Source organism: Amia ocellicauda, chromosome 8 (genome assembly GCF_036373705.1).
Source record: "Amia ocellicauda isolate fAmiCal2 chromosome 8, fAmiCal2.hap1, whole genome shotgun sequence".
Classification (NCBI taxonomy): Eukaryota; Metazoa; Chordata; class Actinopteri; order Amiiformes; family Amiidae; genus Amia; species Amia ocellicauda.
In genome coordinates this window covers 26,285,448-26,305,449 of record NC_089857.1, presented here as the reverse complement: position 1 = coordinate 26,305,449, position 20,002 = coordinate 26,285,448, and the positions used below count along the sequence as shown (strand labels likewise).

At 38.7% G+C, this 20,002-nt stretch overlaps 2 protein-coding genes across 5 annotated transcripts; one reads left to right on the top strand and one right to left on the bottom strand.

Moving 5' to 3' along the window:
- Positions 1-436: 436 nt before the first annotated feature.
- LOC136754734 (uncharacterized) lies at positions 437-19,822 on the top strand. 4 transcript variants are annotated; one of them, XM_066710841.1, is made up of 8 exons: positions 437-599; positions 903-1,001; positions 1,453-1,560; positions 1,829-2,506; positions 2,818-2,991; positions 7,356-7,554; positions 17,643-17,702; positions 18,418-19,822. In XM_066710841.1, the coding sequence occupies exons 3-8, from the start codon at positions 1,480-1,482 to the stop codon at positions 19,005-19,007; spliced, it is 1,782 nt and encodes a 593-aa protein (XP_066566938.1). In that variant the 5' UTR covers positions 437-599; positions 903-1,001; positions 1,453-1,479; the 3' UTR covers positions 19,008-19,822. The 4 variants fall into 4 exon arrangements, with proteins under 4 accessions (XP_066566938.1, XP_066566939.1, XP_066566940.1 ...); XM_066710842.1 differs by lacking the exon at positions 903-1,001; XM_066710843.1 differs by lacking the exons at positions 903-1,001; positions 1,453-1,560.
- Positions 7,833-12,256, bottom strand: LOC136754735 (myosin light chain 5). Its single transcript, XM_066710845.1, has 7 exons — positions 12,159-12,256; positions 11,023-11,130; positions 10,073-10,148; positions 9,811-9,915; positions 9,277-9,355; positions 8,647-8,695; positions 7,833-8,005 (listed from the first exon to the last, which is right to left on the bottom strand). Exons 1-7 carry the CDS (start codon positions 12,159-12,161, stop codon positions 7,901-7,903), a joined length of 525 nt encoding a protein of 174 aa, XP_066566942.1. The 5' UTR covers positions 12,162-12,256; the 3' UTR covers positions 7,833-7,900.
- Positions 19,823-20,002: the final 180 nt, after the last annotated feature.

Genomic DNA, 20,002 nt, shown 5'->3' with positions numbered 1-20,002 from the left:
AAGATCAGGAAAAACATTGTATTAATCGAATTTAACCTCTAGCTAAATTCCATATCCATAAATGCAAATGTGTAAATCAAAAACGTTCCTGTCTTGTTTTTCAGAGTGAATTGTTGCTTAATGTTTAAGATCTTTATATAAATGCATCCCACTGCATCTCTTGTTTTGTAATGCGATACCCCGAAATCACGTTGCTACAACGTTGTATGTTAGCAGGGTATGTACATATACTTCGTTGTATAAATACAGCTGGTTTCACAGACCCAGATTAGCACTAGTCTTGGACTCATCTGCCAAAAATAACACTGGGTAGTCCAACACTACTGCTAATCTGTGTCTGTTAAACCAACCCATGTCTAATCAGTGTATAGCTAGCTATTTGGTGTCCCTTGCAATAATATTACACAACCACATGGCTCTGGCTTACGGAACCCGGAAAGGGACAAAAGACCAAATGAAAAAAGAAAACATAATTCGTGCGAACGATTTCATATCTTGTGGAAACGTTTCAGTGCTCTTGCAGAAATACAGTGGAGCTGTAATTTTCACTTGAAGCAGACTGTGCCCGTGGATTGACCTGCAGCACATGGCAGTATGAGGTAGAAGAGCGATTTTATTTCACTCTCATTCCAGAACTTCGTATTTTATCATAGTGGGTGTAAGATCAAATACAGGCCTGACTTTACGCAGTTTATCCAGTTTGAGTTAAGCCTGATTTGTATAAATGTATGTTTTACAATCGCAAAGTAAAAATGCGAGATTAACGATTTAATTCAACATTAAAGGTACAGAGTGTATTTGAATTATGTGGTGAAATGATACAGTGTATTGTATTTATGTGGGACTAAGTCCGTTGTAAATCTAATGATCTTTTCTTGTTTGTGGTCAAATCCATACAATAGGCTCCACCTTCTTCATGTTAGAAAAGCAAATCATATTTCCAGGTCTGACGAGAATTCAGTAACAGGACCCCTGCGTACGAACAGAAGTGTGTATAGACTGTAAGTCCAGTCCCATACCTCACTGCCCTTTCCCGGCAGACTTCATCCCAGCTGGCAGCGAATGACATATTTTACTATTGTATATTAATCGCAATGTATTGTTTGAATATGTTGAATGTTGTAAAGCGTAGCTCTCTCGCAGACCAGGCTGACGCGGTTGTTTACAAGCGTTTTGTTGCTGTTTGGAGAATTGTACTTCATCTTAAAATGCATGTATAAGATCGAGATATTTATTAACATGAATATTTAGTTGTTTCGCTAAAAACACGAATCGTATTAATTCCAGCTAAGGAACTGGGTGAGATATGGAGTTACAATGATAGCGTAGCTATGGGTAATACCAGGGAAATAATAATAGTGTAAAGGATTTTCTTTCTTTCTTTTAAAGAAATAGCGGGTGGCAAGTGAAAGGCTTTATAATCAGAGAGGATTGTCCTTTTGTTTTATCCAGATTGCAAATCCAGGGACCTTTTTAGAAATGGCAGAGGATTCCTTAATTCAGTTTCTTCGTAAGCGGAAAGTTAATGAAGAAGATATAAACAAAATTGAAAATGACAAGGTGAGCCATTCCTGACGGTTTAAAACAAACAGTAGAATAATAAACCAGTTGATTAGTTTCATTTTCTCCATTATCATATATGTTTGAACTTTAGTTGGACTTTGAAATAGAGTGCACTGAATTTAGACAACATATTTATCAAACATAACTACTAATCTCGTGTTTTGCAGTCATAATTATGCAATGTCATTTACATTTAAAAAGTAATTTAACAGTACTGGTACATTCAGAATATTTAAGCTAACAATTGTGCATGCTGGTTTTACAGATTGATGCCACTGTCATACCTCTCATGGCTGATGATGAACTTGCCAGATATATTCCCTATTTTGGGGATCGACGTGCTACTGTTGCTTTCTGCAGACAACAAAATACTTCTGAAGACATGACCCCCAGAAACCATCCACTATTTGAGAGACTGAGTGGTAAACTGTGTTCCCCCCAAAACAAAGGGAGGCAAAAAGTAGACAGGTCGAGGATAGGGCAAGGAAACAGTAATGCAAAAAGGAAAGATCGAAGAGTGGAAATAGGATGGATGGACTATGATGAAAAGACTGAAGAATACAGGCAGGTGCGTGCAGCAAAGGGAGGAGGAACAAGACATCTGCGGGTTGACAAAAGCACAAAGATTGAAGAACTTCGCAAAATTGCACAGGACATTTTTTTCCCTGATGGCTCATATAAGAAATGGAACATTAAAGATGTCAATACTGAAATTTGTGACTTTGGCCAGCAAGAAGCAGAGAGAGATTGCACAGTGGAAGAGCTCTACAATTCAAACAATGTGAAAATTCTTCGTTTGTACCTTTGCACGAAACCTCCTCGCAGTAAACCAGGAGATACTGTAAATGTGAAAACACAAGGGACCAATATGGATAGTCTGGAAGAGAACAATACAATCTCATATTCGGTCATTGCTGCTGCTGCTGCACAGAAACACTCTAGAGTAAGTAACATTGTACATATAATGCTATTTCATGTGGTTGTCTAAAATCAAACATGTTGTGCACATTAGTAGAGGGAGTATAATTTAATCCAAAACTAAATATATATATATATATATATATATATATCAATATTTTGCCACATGTTCACTTTACAGACTGTAGAGCTACCTTGGTTACAATGATGGAAATATTGCATGGCTCATATGATAGTTTCACATTTAACATATTTTATAATGATTAATGAAAGTTATATTGACTAGTTCATTTAAGTTTCTACTTCAACAATTTAGATGTCTTTGCTTTGTTTCAGGGGAGACTACAGACACAAATGCTTGAAGACAACGTGGCTGCTTCTGTAGAACTGGACAGTGGCAGTGACAGTTCCACGGCACCAGATGTTCAGCTTGAAGGCTCTTGGACTCACATGAGGAAAGATTTGCATGACACAGATATGTGGAAGACTCCTGTGGATCACGCATCTCCTGTAAGTGCTTTAGCAGGGTTTTCTTGGAAGGGGGGGGTCAGAATCTGTTTGAACTTTATCTGAATATATAATACAAATAAGAATAATGTTTACAGCAACTAGTTAATGAGTGCCAGTTTTGTAACAATGTATAAGAGGAGAAAATTGCATTATTCTTCAACATTCTTGAGATGAACATCTAAATACCTCTGGAACTTCCTTTGACTAAATGTATTCCTACTCACCCTTTACAGCTCTCATAACTCCCCCTTTTTATATAAGATGGTGGCGTCTCCACAAGGCTGGTGTTTGAATATTTCCATGTAGTAACATTGTTAATTGACAGGAGAGATGCTATTTCAAGAAGATTACAGTGCAGAGGATATTGTCATCAGACAAGAATTGGCTACCCAAGGAGCTTATCTCCAATTGGATTTTTAAGTACATTATTACTTCTTTCATTATAATATTTGTAAATTGTGGAATATCAACAGGACTTATCTTAAAGCACTTGAGTGCTCATATTGAATTGATTTAGATCCAGTTCTGCCAATATTGGCAACATCTTCTTTCCTCACTTGAAGTCTGGTCTCAGTACACTTCTGACACATCCACCTGTAGCCCATCAATTTCCCCGGGCCTACAATTAATAATAAAAAATAAATTAATTAATAAGTAAATAAAAAATGTGCTGACGATTTAGGCCATTCCCTTTCACCAGTCGTTTTGGATGTCTTTCACTTAAAATAAATAAATAAAGTACAGATCTATGCATGTGGTGTTTTCATGATGATGTGTCCAATACGGTCACCTGCGATCAGGGTTGCCACCCGTTCCGTAATCCAGAGCAGAATGTTGTGATGGGTTTAGAATCAATACGGAACGCCATTTGTTACGTATTTCTCTACCTGTGTGACAAAAGTAAAAACAACACAGTTGGGAACCACAATGAAACGATTTTTTCTTGGTAAACTTTTCCTGACAGTAAATCGTTAAATTGCAAGCGCAGAAGGTTAGCTCTCTACTCTGTGTCGTAAATCTGCGCAGACATTTCGCAAACTCTGCGACGAAACTGTCCAAGTTCTGCGTCTGCATGAACGCAGCCGGAACAGACGTCACCAGGCGACGCAGCCACAGGGTACAAAGTGTGCACAGCTGCGCAGCTTCCCTAGAGGAACTGCGCAGGAGCAGCCGCGGCTGCAAAACAATCAACGAGCGCTGTGTGACAAGGCGTGTGCGTCGCCAGATACAAAGTTCACTGCGTGTGCGAGCGCCCCCTAGTCAGGAGGAGTGAATTGCCTCAAGGGCATGATCTTATGGATTTCATGATACATATGGCAAAGTATAACAGAAATATAATATGTCAAAGTTCGTCAGCTCATCAATAAAATAACATGCATGTTTTAGTAGTGTGTGTATACATTATAACACACTTTCCATGTGTTCCGTGCATTTGTAAGTGCACATCTGGCAAGGAAATACATAATAATACATACATGTGTTTTATATGTGTATTTCTGTCAAAGCAATCATTAAATGTACAGCTCTGGAAAAAATTAAGAGACCACTCCAAGTTCAGAAATCAATGTAAATTTTTTCTACAGGTGTATATTAGAATCCAGTTTAAATATGATATTATACACAAAAAAGCTTCTTGTCACCTTGAACTTTAACATTGCCTGTGTTGAATTCTGCGGCACTGTTTTGAAAGACAAGGCCCTGCTCCAATCTGCAAGGAGTAACACCAAGTACACTTGGAAGAAGAAGTAAGAAAATAACAAGTTAAATTCATTCTTATTAATTTTTTTTTGTTTTTTTGCTGTTTTGCAAACTCTTTTAGTCTTTTCATGTATTTTACTTGCACTTTGTTAATAAAGCATTGCAATGCTTTTAAGGTGCTTTTGAATGCTTGTCTCTCTGCCCCAAGCCCCCTTCCCACATAGGCTATAGACTGAATTAACCTGAATGTAATCTACTCTGGTGATGCCACAGCAGGGGAGATTTCTCTAAGGCAAAAAAGAAAAGACATCTGTTCAGCTGTAACACTTTTTGACCTCATATTTACTTAAAATAAAGGTACATTTTGTCAGGATTGTGTGTTCAAAAGTCCATTGATTACAGCAGGGGTTCTTAATCAGGGGTGCTCTGCCTTGCAGGGATATCACCCCACCCACCAGAGTAGCAATGGCAGCTGAGCCCTCACCCCTCTCCACATTCCAGGGTAACGACTCTGGATCCCCACAACCATACCTCTCTCAAAGGTGATTAAATCACCCCTCCCCAAAACATGTTAAACAGGCTGTCTCCTCACCGATCTATCTGTCTCCTTAACTATCTTTAATGACTATTGTTATGCTATTGACACAATACATTAATCTAGCTCAACCAACTTTGTCAATTTTCTGTGAAACAGCCCACCACCCAAGAACTGGGGAGACTGGATTGTCCCAAACTGGAATCTTACCAGGATTTTATACATATATATATATTTTTTTTTAAGTTACAGCATTTTTATACATAATATGTTTACATAATTTAATAAAGCGTTGACAATACTACGGGGCAGCAGTAGTTGTAGTGGCAGTTTTCATTGAAATGAACCGGTCTGTCTTGATCTCAGCCGCGCAGCTGCATCTCAGAGCTGCGCAGCGCTGCGGCGAGGCTGCACACGGTTCTGCGGGTGGGGCTAGTGACGTCACGCAGTAGCACTCGAAGAACGCACATCTGTGCAAAACTGCGCAGAACTGCGGAAGTCTGCGGGGGAACGCGATGTATACTGATTTGGAGAAGCAGGGTATTGACACTTCCGCCGCCTGTGTCCACAAGCATCCATCATGGCACAGACGAAAAGTAAGAGCTGCTGTAGCGTACCTCAGTGTTCAAACAGCAGACAGAAACAGCCATATTTGGGATTCCATGATTTCCCAAGCAACGTGCATCGCCGAAACCAGTGGGTGCAGGCAATTAAACGAGAGGAAGGCTTACATTTCTGTATCAGACGAGGGAGCACATACGTGTGCTCGCAGCACTTTAAGCCGTCGGATGTGTTGACCTCGCCGAGCGGGCGCAAGCTGCTGCAGAAAGGCGCGGTGCCCAGCAGATTCAACTGGAACCACTGGGGAGCCCGACCCGGCCAGCAACCGCCTTTTGACGGAGCGACGGTTAGTCTGGCGTCACTCCTCTGTACAGTATCGCTTTACACCACTTGTGCCAGATATCTTTGACTTTCTCTGAAGCAGTACATTATTTTTATTTATTTTTAAATAATTTGCTTTCCAAAGATGCACACAAATCACATTCAATGTTTGGTGAACTGCACACTGGATTGAAAACAAGATACCGGCAATTCTGTTCGCAGTCTAAGAGTCGATACACTGTGAAGTCTCGCTAAATAAACACAACTGTGGAAATACGCTTTAAACCAAACCATATATGGTGTCTTTATTACTTTATAAATGCAGTCTTACTCTTAACAGAAGACACTATTTGGCAAATAAGATTACAATTTTACAGTATGCATGCACAAACAACAAGCCCCTTTTCTGACACTTTTTAGCAAAACACCTGGCAGGTGTCAGGTTTTTTTTTTTTTTTTTTTTTTTTTAAATCTTTTGTATGTTGGTAAGTTATATTACAGTTGTATAGGTGCAGTGTGTTCTGTTGGTTATGTTTTAGATGTACAAAGGCGTTGGAAAATATGTCAGCAAGTTTATTCATAAACATACAAATTAACTAACATATTTAGCAATAATGATTGAATTGAAGATCATTTTAACTGTCTAAAACTGTTAGTTGGTTACTGAGCTAATTTCACCAAAGCAAATAGAGACATATATAATAGAAATACAGGAAATTGACATTGACCATGATGGAAAAAGTAATTTAACATGCAAGCAAGTAATTGGGTGTTTTCTATTAGGCAGTCTCAATTTTACTATATTACACCTCTTCTGGTGTTCACTCTGCCTCGATTTGCACAGCTACTTCACTGGCTCCCAATCCCAGCTTGCATCCAGTTTGAGACTTTGTCTCTCACCTACCATTGTCTTAACCAGACTGCACCTAGCTACCTACAGACTCTGATCAGTCCTTACACTCCCTCAGAAGCCCTGTGGTCCTCCCTGTGGTCCTCCTGTCCAGAAATCTCACTGTACCCCCTCTCCACTCCCCTTCGTCCAGAGCCCACTTCTTTTCAACCTTTGCCCCTAAGTGATGGATTGACCTTCACACTAATGTCGGGACTGCACCATCTCTGACCACCTTCCAGTGATTAGTCAAGACATTTGTTCTGACTTTACATGTAATTCTGCAGCTTATTCTCCTGGGCTGCTCAATTGTTATGCACTTAATTTAACTATGCCTATTTTTTTTTCTTTTTTTTTTAGGATACAAAATCTAAAGCAGAAGTGCTTGGTGCCCACTCAGGTGATCCCCATAGCAATGAGGATGTTGACATGGAAGCTTCTACTGAGCCAAAGCACACTACAGTGGCCAAGGTCATCACTACAGCAGTACATCCTGCAGCAATTGTGCAACACAAGCGCACACCGTGCACTGCAAGAAAAACCTATTACTGGACTGTGGGTATGTACTTTCGCCAGCCACTCCAATATTTGCATTTATGGCTACACCGGGTAATTTAATGCATGTATTAGAAATCTAATGGTAAAGACATTTACTAGTATAATGTAATGGCAGGACAAAGTCGACTCTATCTCTTGGAAATTCGAGGGTTTGGGGGTGTGAGCCCTGCCTGATAAACTGGCGATATTTTGTTTTAGAAAACTGGAAATGAATGTGTTAGAACCAGACAGCTTTGTAACATGTTTGTGAACTAGTACAGAAGAAAGCAACAAAGGGAATGGGGGGTATCCAGTATTTTATTCACATTTTGTACAGTGAGGTTTCCAACAAGAGGCAGTGTGTTGTCTCAACCCTCCTCTTGTTCCTCTCCGTGCGTAATGATGTAGCACAGGGATTTGTAGTCCAGGTTGCCAGCTGGGTCAATGGGAGAAGACTGAAACATCTGCTTCACCTATGTTCAGTAATGAGATAAGTGACATAGGTGATCAGAGAAAAAAATAATGCATCTTAAACAACACCATTTTGAAGTGCAAATGGCATTTAAAGATATTTAGGCAGCAGTTTAGATTTCCAGTCATTTTATTCCATATCATTTCCAGCATAAGGCACTACTAAAAACACTAGAGAAAGACAATCACACCAAAATAATTCAATGAAATCAGCTATGCAGCTCCCTGTTAGTGGACCTGAATGCTTGATATGTTGCTTGGGAAAGCAGAATACCATTTTACCCGAGTCATTAAAGAAAGTGACTCTTGGAGGAGGTGTGAAAGTATTACTAATAGGAGCTTCCAGTGAGGATATTACAGTTTGTTACAAGCAGAATTTGAATTTGTTGAAAATATTATTTGTAGAAATTGCCTTTCAGCACAGTGTAAACAGTTAAAGTAACAGAAATGCACTGCACACTTCAGTTTTTTGCAGCCTTTGCATTCAGCTTTGGTTTCTCCTCCAACCCACTTTTACAATTTTGGTTGTACCTCATGAATTTCTGTTTAAGAGCAATAGCAGCTGTATGCCTAGCTGTTGTATTTTAACTCTTACAACCAGAACTAGCAGTGCCCTATGGAGAAACAAAATCAGATAACCCACCTCTTCTGCTGTAAACTTGTCTGCTTGTGTCATAAGCACTTGTTGTAATCTGCCAGGAAAAGAAATTGACACAATATTGTCATACAGTGCATACGCTGCTTGCGTTTAATTATAAAAAGGTGATCTGTACGGTATACAACATCTTAGTGGCAAACATTACAAGATTTAAAATAACACCAGATTTTCAAATCTGAAATTCAGAAATGAATACATATTTTAACATATATATATATATATATATATATATATATATATATAATCATAGGTACTGAGAGCTATGCTAAAAAATGGTGAAGGCAAACGGACAGCAACTCCCGATTTAATGAATATTCATAATCACAGTCAGTAAACATGTATTTTATCGCATTTATAAAAAAGTTTCCACAGCAAAGGAGGCTGCTTACGCATTTCGACCCAGTGGTCTTCAGAGCAAAAACAGCCTCCTTTGCCTTTAACTTTCAGGATAACTTGACAGAAGTCTGGCTTTTTCCAGCTGAGTAAATTAACATAGGAGATGATCTGATTAACTGAATCCGGCTGATTAGCATGAATTATTTAAACCAGGATACAAGGAATGGGGCCCTGATCACATTGTGGTATAGTTATAGAATATAGTGAGAGCAAACATACTCGTCTTTGTGTATGTGTCCTTTGGCATCAGGATCAAGCAGTTTGAATGCATTTAGAATGGTTTCTTCAGGATCCGTACCTGCACAAGAAATCAATGTGGCTTTAGTACCAGGCTAACATTTCCTCAAAGCTTTTTTATAAGCAGTCTGTGGATATAAAAGAGATGCTTACATACGGTAGCATCAATACTCTTCCAGGTGACAAGACTAATATTTTGTAAACTACCAAGGCTGACTTACTGAGGAATATTTCACAAATATTCTCTCTACCACATATGTTTTATTTTTAAATATTTTTTTGTCTTGGAGGGGTGGAAATTGGTGACTTCTGAAAAAAAAAATTAAATCTGTGATTTTAAACCATAATAATCTTCAATAAATATATCATGGCATTTTCATTATCACATTTAATGGAAAAAAAAAACAAGACACACATTTTTATAAACTTACTACTACATAAAAGAGAGATGTAATTTAGAATTAGAATGTTAGAAGTCAGACTAAGGAAGCTTAAAGAGAGTCGCATGATCCTCACCGTGTAGCTTCTCCCCAAACAGATTTAGGAACATTGTGAAGTTTATCGGCCCAGTGGCTTCCTTCAGCATTCCTTCCAATTCGTCGTCTTTCACATTTAGTTTACCTGAAACACAGCGAACGGAATTTGTGGTGTGTGCCTCTTTAAAAGGAGCCATTTCCTAATGTGTATGTACCCAGAATGACCAGGGTATTTGTATATATTCAGTGTGCATCGTATTAATCCATGATTCCAGAAAGCATGCAGTGTTGAAAAATATTACCTAGAGAGGCATAGGTGTCCTTCAGGTCTTCCTTATCAATGAAACCATCTCTGTTCTGGTCAATCAGTGTGAAAGCCTGTCAGAAAACAACAATCAGACTTCATACAAATAAAAAAAAATATATATATATATATATATATATTTTTTTTTTTTCCTTAAAGGAGTAAACCTAATTAAAAAAAATGAATTCTCCCGTTAAAAAGGCATCCCAAGGAAATTGTAAAACATTTCTGCACCCCATGCTATAAATGTCAGCCTACTTAATGAGAGCCTGTATGTCAAGCCCTGTAGGCTGTAAAAAAAATAACAAAAACAAAACTAGCAGTTTCTGGTCTGTTTGTGCCTCTGCACCATCTTACATGCTTGCTGTTGTTGCATGTTATCAGTCTGTCAGTGTAGCTTGGAGATGGATATGAATTGAGAGAATCAATTTCAAAATATTACTGGTAAACTGAAATGTATAAGACAATGTATAATTGTCCTGAGTCCTAATGCCAAGCCAGATGCTTTTCATACATCTGTAATGCAGTGACCCCACCATCCAAACAGCACAGCAATCAGAACTAATGCAGGCTCATACACCGCAGAATCTACAGGGGTGGCAGAAGCATGGCAAGCTGGGGAAACCCAGGCTGACGTCAGTCCCGGCCATACCTTGCATTGCTTTTACCTGCTTGTGGAATCCATAGTTTTAACAGCCCAGATTCTAACCAACGATGTGTGAAATATTGGGCCTCACCTGCACTCCAAGTGGAAGCTTTTACTAGTCAAGACTGATTGCTCTCCCAAATTGGAAAGAGACAGAAAGTTAGCATGGGAGGTAGATGGAATTCGGCATATGACCCCAACCAAATCTAGAACAAATTTGCCAGACATTTGTCATTTTGCCATTGAAAAATGTAATGGATTGTCTTTTAGGCTGATTTGTTTGTATGGGTTCATTTCCTTACTTCCTTGAACTCCTGGATCTGTGTCTGCTCAAACATGGAGAAGACATTGGAGGACGCCCTCTGGGCACGCTTGGCACCTCCTTCCTTCTTCTTTGTCTTCCTGCTAGCCTGTGAGGGGGAAGAGGGAAATAATGAAGACCAATTAAATAAAGCCATATATAACTTATGACCAACAATGGCCAAGTCTGGCATTAAAACAAGATGCACTCTAACATGTTTTTGAGTTGCCACTCATAGCTGGCATCCCACCCCTTTTCTACCCTGTTGTTCACATAAATAAAATGTTTAAAATAGAAGTGATTTCATAGAGAAACCTGAATCCATTACAGAGATCATTAACCAATGAAGCCAGAGATGCCATTTGACACACTGACACTGCTGCAATTTTTCTTGCCAAAACTCATGTATCAGATATCATGCACACAATTTAAAAAAATGAATTGAATAGGCCTATATTTCTGCTTTAATACTGTTTTTTCCTCTGATTATTCCAAATTGTTAGTTTTTTTCTTAGCCTGTATTGCATTGTTACGCTTATGAGGATCCTCTTATACAAGGAGGAAAATTATATATATATATATATATATATATATATATATATATATATATATATATATATATATATATATATATATATAACAATTCTTATGAAAACATTCAAATAATCAGTTTTTCCCCCAATTTATACTTCTAAACACTGCATTTAATATAAACCAAAACTCATCCAACAACATTAATTCTGTTTCTCATTTTCATAGACCGTAAACAAAATCTTAATGGAACCTCTTATCAAGTACCATAAATACCACAATTCCACAGATCTAATTTAAGTTCAGTAGAAATTCCGATTATTTCCCAGAATGATTTAAAATAAAAAAAAATTAAATGAATAAGGGATGCAGTGTTAACTTACTATAATACCTATATGGTTTGTATTTGATGTTGACTTGTTTTCAGAACTATGCCTATGTGTACCAGAAACAGCTGGAAACAGAAACCCTAGCCAGACTAAGTCCATAAAGTGTTTGTCTCCATTTTCTTTCACAAAACACAGTATGTAAAAAAGAAATTTCAAGTTTTCATATCCTCCTGTCATTGAAAAAGTTGTTAAAAATCCTCCCACGATAGAAACTCACCATGTTTGCCTGGTACTGATGCTGGCTTGCCCAAGAATGTGCCTGGCTGTTCTGGATGTAGGCAGCTTATATACGGCAGCTGTCTGTTCCAGGGAAGGAGCCTGAGAAGACGGCTGGCATGGGTTGTGTCCCACAGGGGATCATCCTGATCCGAGTGAGACCCCCAGCCCAGGCAAAATACGCCATACATGGGCAAGTCATTAGGCAAGATCTGGGCTCTCCAGAGGCCAAACAACTGCTGTTTATAATCAAAACCTTTTAGAGTATTTCCATTTCGTTGCTGACGGCTGCAGAAAGATGTGCTAAATTTACAGAGAGCACGTTCCTGATGTAATTAATGCAAGAGACTTTTTTTTTTTTCTCCAATTACTGTAAATGGTTATAGCATTTACTGCATTCTTGCTGAATTGTTGATGGGGTCAGTAAGAAAATGACTTTTAGGGATTTCCAAATCGACTATATTAATTACATAATTGAGATTTTGAGAAGTTATTCTTTGCACATTAATCTAAAGACTTATTTATTGACCAAATATAAATGTTAGTTCTAAACTGTTGCTCTGTGCAAGCCCTCATGTTGCCTGCTCATGGTCAGGATAAGGATTCTTCTTAACATCCTTGAGTAAAGATGAAGAACAAGATGTCAAAGTAGTAAGTGTAATATCGGTCACCATTTATCTGCCTTTTCAATCTGCAAAATACAGTACATAAAATATCCAAAATATGTTTCATATAAATAGGCTCAAGTAGAATGATTCATAAGGTACTGCCCTATCAGAAAGTCCATGGGGTATATATATTTTTTTCTTGGGGGCAGATTTCCAAATAGCAGAATATCTCCTATTTTATATTTACTTTAATGCCAATTATAAAAATGTGGCAGATTTGCATATGGTAACTGGAGTCAATTGAAACATTTCCTGTGAAATTTTGACTTGTAGGATTATTTGTGTTGTTGTTCTCCAGTCTTAATGTATCAAAATCAGATGACGAGCATCACAACTGCAGTATTTAATACCCATTGTATTCTTGTGTTATGAAACCGAAGAAAACAAAGTAGTAGCTGTATAATCGTACACTGCATTTGATGTGCATGCGTTTGTTAGATGTCAGATCGTTTAAAATGTAAGCCAGAGTCTTCGCAGTCTTTCTATGGCAACTCAAAATCACAGGTACAATACTAGCATCTCGACCTGTCCACTTTTATCGTACAGGATGTTCCTCTAAACGTTTTTTTCTTTGTTTTTTTCTTCATCTCGAAATGGTTTAAGATGTGCCTGGCGTCAGGCGGTCGTATAACTGAGATTAAAAGGGACTGAGGCAGTTTTGCTCTGAAATGAATCTGAATAATGAAGCCTGTCCCAGGGAACTGTCCCTCAAGCAAAGTGATTACTAGCATTGGGCAGCTGTTTCGTTTGCCATCAAACAGTAGCACATAAGCTGACCAAATGTGCACGGTCATCATGAAACATGATTTTACAGTTTTTGCATTTGTGGGTAATGAGTTGACATCAGAGTCAAATTAACCTTTTAAAAACGTCAAAATACCACCTTTCACTCCGAGCCGCCAATTTGTCATCCTATGAATGCCTGGTTTATTAAACTTATTTATTCACACACTACAATAAGTCAATAAAATGTAGAAGTAAACCTACAGCTTTAAACAGATGTTAATTATAGTTCTGTCGTTCACTTTTTAAAATCTAGATTCAAAAGCATACGGATCCCACAATATTCTACTACAAATCATCATGATTCTCTAATGGATCGAAATGCAGGGAAAATACGGTACAACATGCACGTATTTTTGGAAATGTTCTTGCATTTTCAAATTGTGATTGTTTCTGCTACAATATATATATATAATATATAAATAATGGGGGGTTCTAAATCGACTAAACGGGTATGATTTTACCACGTACCAAACTACAACAAACTGCACGTAGATGGGCTACCTGGAGGTTAGCCTGCTTCAAAACATGTGCACAGTATGAACTGCGGCTTTTCCGCTCTAGAGACGCTGCTGGGGGCGGTGCTTCGCAAAATGCATTGTTGAACGGGGAAAAAGTGCCTGTTGGCATTTAAAAAGAAATACGTATTCTAATAATAATTGCTACTAGTATTAGTGAATGTTACTAAAAGCGTTGATAATAAAGACGTTACATCGTGCAGTCCATTTAGCTTTGTCCATTGTGTTAGTTTCAAAAGGCATTGATGAACACAGATGGATTCCAAGTCTAAAAGGAGAAATCCAAATTTTTCTGGCATGGAACTGGAAGTGCTGATTAGGGAAATAATAAGGAATTACGATTCGTTTTTTGGAGAAGATCGAGGCTGCGCACGGAGAGGAGCGCGAACGCTGTTCTGGATACAGACGACACAGCGAGTTAATTCCGTGTCTGAAACCAGGCGGAGCGGCAAGCAGGTCAGACACAAATGGGACGACTTGAAAAGGATGCTAGTGAAAAAGCTGCGATTGCAGGGAAGGAGTGCAGGATCCGATGCAATTTTAAAAGAGTTGCACAAAACTAGAAATGATAACAGAAGACGGCTTAAAAAAAAGCCACAGCTGCCCGAAAATAACCACAGCTTGCATTTGGAAGGATTTGGACAGGAGATTACTCATTTTGATATCGAATGGGGTAAGTAAAAGTTAATGTGTAGGTTTAAATTAAACTACACATAAAAAGTACAGTCCATTCAGTGGTATCAATGTTGCTATGTATTGAATCGCTTGTATACACTTTTGCTTCAGGCGATGCAAGTTAAAAACCGGGGATGCAGGTCTCATCAATTCAAGTTAACTTGTATTTCCAGATCACGTTTGTGTTGTAGTGCAGTGAAGGAACCTACGTCAACCTCAGTTTTTATTAAATATGATGCAGTTTACATTTAAAGTTAACAATTCGTATAAATATGTAAGCAAGTATTATTTCAATCTACAGTATCATGGTGCATTTTGATATTTTATTTTTAGAGTCAGATTAGGCAACTGAGGCACGGCTTCAGTAAGAATTAAATTTAATCCGAATTCCAAAACGTCAGTTCGATTTTAGTTTGTTTAGTTTTGTTGAATCCATTGATGGAGGAGTTACTGCAGGCTGCAGAAACCGGAAGCGCAGCCCCAGGGAGCAGCACTGAAAGCCTGTGTCTGTGTCTTGTGTCTGTATGTATGTATGTGTGTGTGTGTGTGTGTCTGTCTGTGTCTTGTGTCTGTATATGTGTGTGTGTGTGTGTGTGTCTGTCTGTGTCTTGTGTCTGTATATGTGTGTGTGTCTGTATGTCTGTGCGCTCAGGAATATTCGTGCCGCCGTCAGACACTCCGAAGACAAACCGTTCTCATGTCATGTTAAAACATTTGTTCGTTGAAATAACGATTAAATGTTAAGAAGCAGTGGCTCTAATACAACCTTACCCAGGTGCATCGTATTAAAAAATGCAATTGTTTTTAAAAAATATTTTGAACGTGAAATGAGGCAGGATTTGCGTTATATAGAGGGAGAAAAGCACCACCGGAACTCCGTACACTCCCACGATGCATCGCGCCTCAAACGCGGAAGTTGACAGTGTTTGGATGGAGGGTGGGAGAGCGGAGCACGACCTGCTGTGCGGCCAGAGACAGTGCCTGAGGCCCGGGAGCAGCGATGCGAGGAGCCGCGGCCCGACGAGACCTCGTCCAGTTACCGGCAGTACAGGCGGAGCATTAACATTATCGTTGGCAGTATGTTTTAATTTTTAAAATGAATTCTGTAGAGAGTGACATTGTGACTGATCTTAAACAGCGTGGCTTTTATCTCCGGTCCGACGAAGAGAGACGTATAATTGTGAAACAGGGCAGAATAAAACCCGTGCTGGACGTTTTAAGGAAAGACGGGAAAAGAACAAGGCAGTTCCAGGTGTCCTGGTACGGGGTACATAAATGGCTGACCGGCAGCGCTGTGAGCAACAAATTGTACTGCTGGTCCTGTTTGCTGCTGTCAGCCAAAAAATCCGTGTGGACGACTGATGGGTACTGTGACTGGAAGAACCTGGCCCGCAGCGCCACGCTGCACGGCTCCTCGAAGGAGCACCGGAGGAACGAGCTGTCGCTGCGGCACCTGGAGCGCGAAAGCGCCTCTCTGGACGAGCTGCTGGGGGAGCAGAGGCGCCTGGCGCGGCTGGAGCACGACGCGGACGTGCGCGACAACAGAGAGATGCTCAAGAGGCTGGCCCAGGCCTCCGCTGCTCTGGCCCGACCGCAGCTCGCTCGCCGGGACACGCACGCTGCCACCCACCGCGGTAATTTCAGGGAGTTTTGTGAATGCAAAATTACAGCTATTTGGACGTGTGGTCTACTGGTGAACTTAAACGAGCTTCTATAGACAGAAAAAAACACAAATTGTGTCTTTGTAACTGGAAACACTACAAGGCTCGCCTAGCGGTCAGTATCGTTACTAGTATTTATTCCCACCGCTAATTGCAGACAAGATGTGAAGTCATAGTTGAGCTCAGGGGAAGTGCCATAGGGGAAATCGATAAGGATCAGTATTATTTGCTACTCGGACATTAAACGCGATTGGGAGTTTATTAATTTGGCAGTAGTGTGGAGTCGTGGTCAGGGCTCTGGACTCTGAAGCACTGCTGCTGTACCCTTGAGCAAAGGACTTTGCTAGATTGCTCTAGTATATGCCCAGCTGTATGAATGGGTAAATGTAAAACATGATGTGATATCTTACTCCTGGATAAGGGTGTCTGCTAAGAAATCAAGTAATAATAATATGAACTTGGTGCTCAGTTTTGTATTTGACCCCATGTCTGTCATAGAACTGTAACCTATCTGCAATTCTGTCCTCCTTCAATCCGCAATAAATGTGCGTTCACACACACAACCTGGGGTGGTATACGGAAATATTTGTTTTAATGAATGCAATTAATCTGAAGTCCGGTTTGTTTTCTCATACCTGCCTCATCTGCCAAGAAGATACTGATTATACAGAACACATATTTTAAAATCAGTTACATTTTACATTATTGATGTTCCTCATATCTGACAATTTACTGTGTATTTTGTTGGGGATTGTGTGTGCACATCACTTCTAACATATAAGTAGTATTAATACTTCGTTGTACTTCCTTGACATTGCATTTCATATTTATTTATGAATAAATAAATACATGTTGAAATACAAAATGATTATCCTCCATACATGTCAACGCACAGGCCAGATAATGAATAGAATTCTAGATAATTGTAATTTTTTTAAATAATATTTAATGTTTTTTGAAGTTCTCTTTGAAGTCTCCTCAATGAGTAATTATTCATTAGTGTGTCTTAAGTAGTGTTTTAATGTAGATGCATAGCTATAGAGAAAGAAAGTTGTTTAAATACATGCTAAACTTAACTTGAAGATTAATTTAGTAGGGAAATTAATAACTGAATATGTGCAAGCTATTTCTTCCATTAGTAGCCGTTTTCTGAATATACTGTTATTTTGTTGTTACTTAGAGAATGTAAGTGGAACTGAATCTGAAGAAACATTACATGGAGATTCCAGTGCACGTGAAGGTAAATATACTCTTTCTACCCCTACATAATTGCATTGCATAAGTGGTTGAAGAGACTGATGCAATTGTGTGATGTTGCACAGAATGTAAAAATAAATCTAATAATATTCATTAGATGTCTCAACCACCCGCTGATGTTTTATTTAAATACAATTTTGAACTATCAAAAAGCAAGAACTAGATAATGTAAACTATTAAAGATGATATACACTAGAGGTGGGTAGAAGTGTGAAACTTTCTGTTCTATAGCTGGCTCACAAGCAGATGCTTTGTCATTTCCATTCAGTATAGCACTAAAAAAAAAAAGACAATACTTCAAATTAAGAGGTAAACATGGTCAGAAAAACATAAATCTATTCACAAATACCAAAAGGAATATCAGTTCTTAGATATTTAAAAGAAAGGTAAGGATGGCGGTGAAGAGGACTTATTGCACTACACATACATTCAAGGGATATTAATCTTAATACAAATATATTAGCACTTACAAAACAAAACTGATACAAAGTCATTAAAGATAATTAGTACAAATGCAACTTCATAATATAAAAAGTTAAATAACTAATCTATTGTTAAAACCAATATACTTACTTTTCCATTGCATTTGTTTCTTGGTAATGTTTAATCCCATTTGGGATTTGTGAAGCATGAGTTTTAGCCAATGAACATTTCTGTGGTAATATTCACATTTCTTATTTCTCCTTGCTTTTGTACAGCGCAAGAACGTCTTCCACCTGCTGAGCCAAAGCAAGAAGCAGAAGAAACCCCGCAAGGACCGTTGCTGGTACTGCCACCCCAAGGGCACCCTTCTTATGTGGAGGAATTCAGAGTCTCAGAAACTCCCCGGATCGTGGGCCCACCCTTCACCTCTGTCCCCTGCTCCCTCCCGTACACTCCAAGCACACAACTTCCAGAGCAACAGCATCAGCAGCAGAGCCTTGACACCGGCACCGTGCAGGTGAAAAAGGAACCACAACCTGAGTTTCTGTATACGCCACAGCCCAGTGACGCAGTGTTTAAGGGCCTCAACTTTGACGAGCAGGATAACAACCCTCATTTCATTTCGCTTGGCAACCAGGTTGGTTTACTGGCCCATCAGATAGGAAAGCTGACGGAGCAAGTGGGTGAGATGAGTAGAGCCCTCGTGCAGAAGACCAGTTGTGAACAGTTTCAGATGGAGCAGATGACCGTGAATCACAACATTTCAGCCACACTCAGTCTCCTGGCCAAGGCAGTCCTGTCCAAAGACTTCTCTGGGTCCAAACCAGTTACTGACTGCAGTACACAGACTGAATTCTCCAATTGATGCAGCCTGCATGGATCCAGGCAAAAAGACCTTAACATCTTTAATGTGCTGAGAAGAGTTACTATATTATACCTTAAATCTAGTCTCCACCTTTACAGATTGGCTGGAAGATTATAGGAAAAATGCCAAACATGATGTTTTGTTTGGTGTTTTTCTTTTTGATTTGTTTTACATCTTAGTTGTGACAAAATCCTGGCATGTGTACCAGATTTAAGTTTAGTAGTTTTTTTTGTTGGGGGGATGACTGAAAATATACCTCAGGTGTCATTTTATTTAAACAATACAAATTGTTTTACTAAGAATTTATTAAATGCACAATTTTTGGAAAAAAACAAAGTGTGGATCCTCTTGCTAATTTGAATATATAATTAATTTGGTCTACACATCATATTGTATTATACTATATATTTTCTTAATTTCAACATTTATTCTAAGCACGGGGGTCTCTTTTCCTTCACTAATTCTATACCAAACAGGTGATTTTAGTAACCAACTAACCAAAATACCCAAAACGCATTGTTTTCAAGTCTGAAACCTTTTTCTTTAAAACCAACAAAAGCAATAAAATTGTTTAAAAAATCATTAAAACATGCAGTTTAATGATATGTACAATTGGCTTACTTTTCTTGTACATTGATTAGCTTAGTTTGCTTTAGGAAGGAAAAACATGCTCTGAAGGGAACTTGGTTTCCAGGATTTCCAGTTTTTCATTAAGGCTGGTATTCTATAAAATAATTTCAATATAGTGCAATGCCTTTGGGAAGTGATCTTGTAAAGATTTTAGACAAGATTAAAAGTGAATAAGCAATAACACACCAATTGAATCTGTGGTCACATACACTGTAGAAAAGAAATGTAAACTCCAATCAACTATAAACTAATATTTTTTTCTCTGTTACAACAGCTACCCTAAATAAAGTTCACAGTGAATGTATGTAAGCCATCAGCTGCATCATCTTATTAGGTACACACTATTAAGTTGTACTAAAAAATCC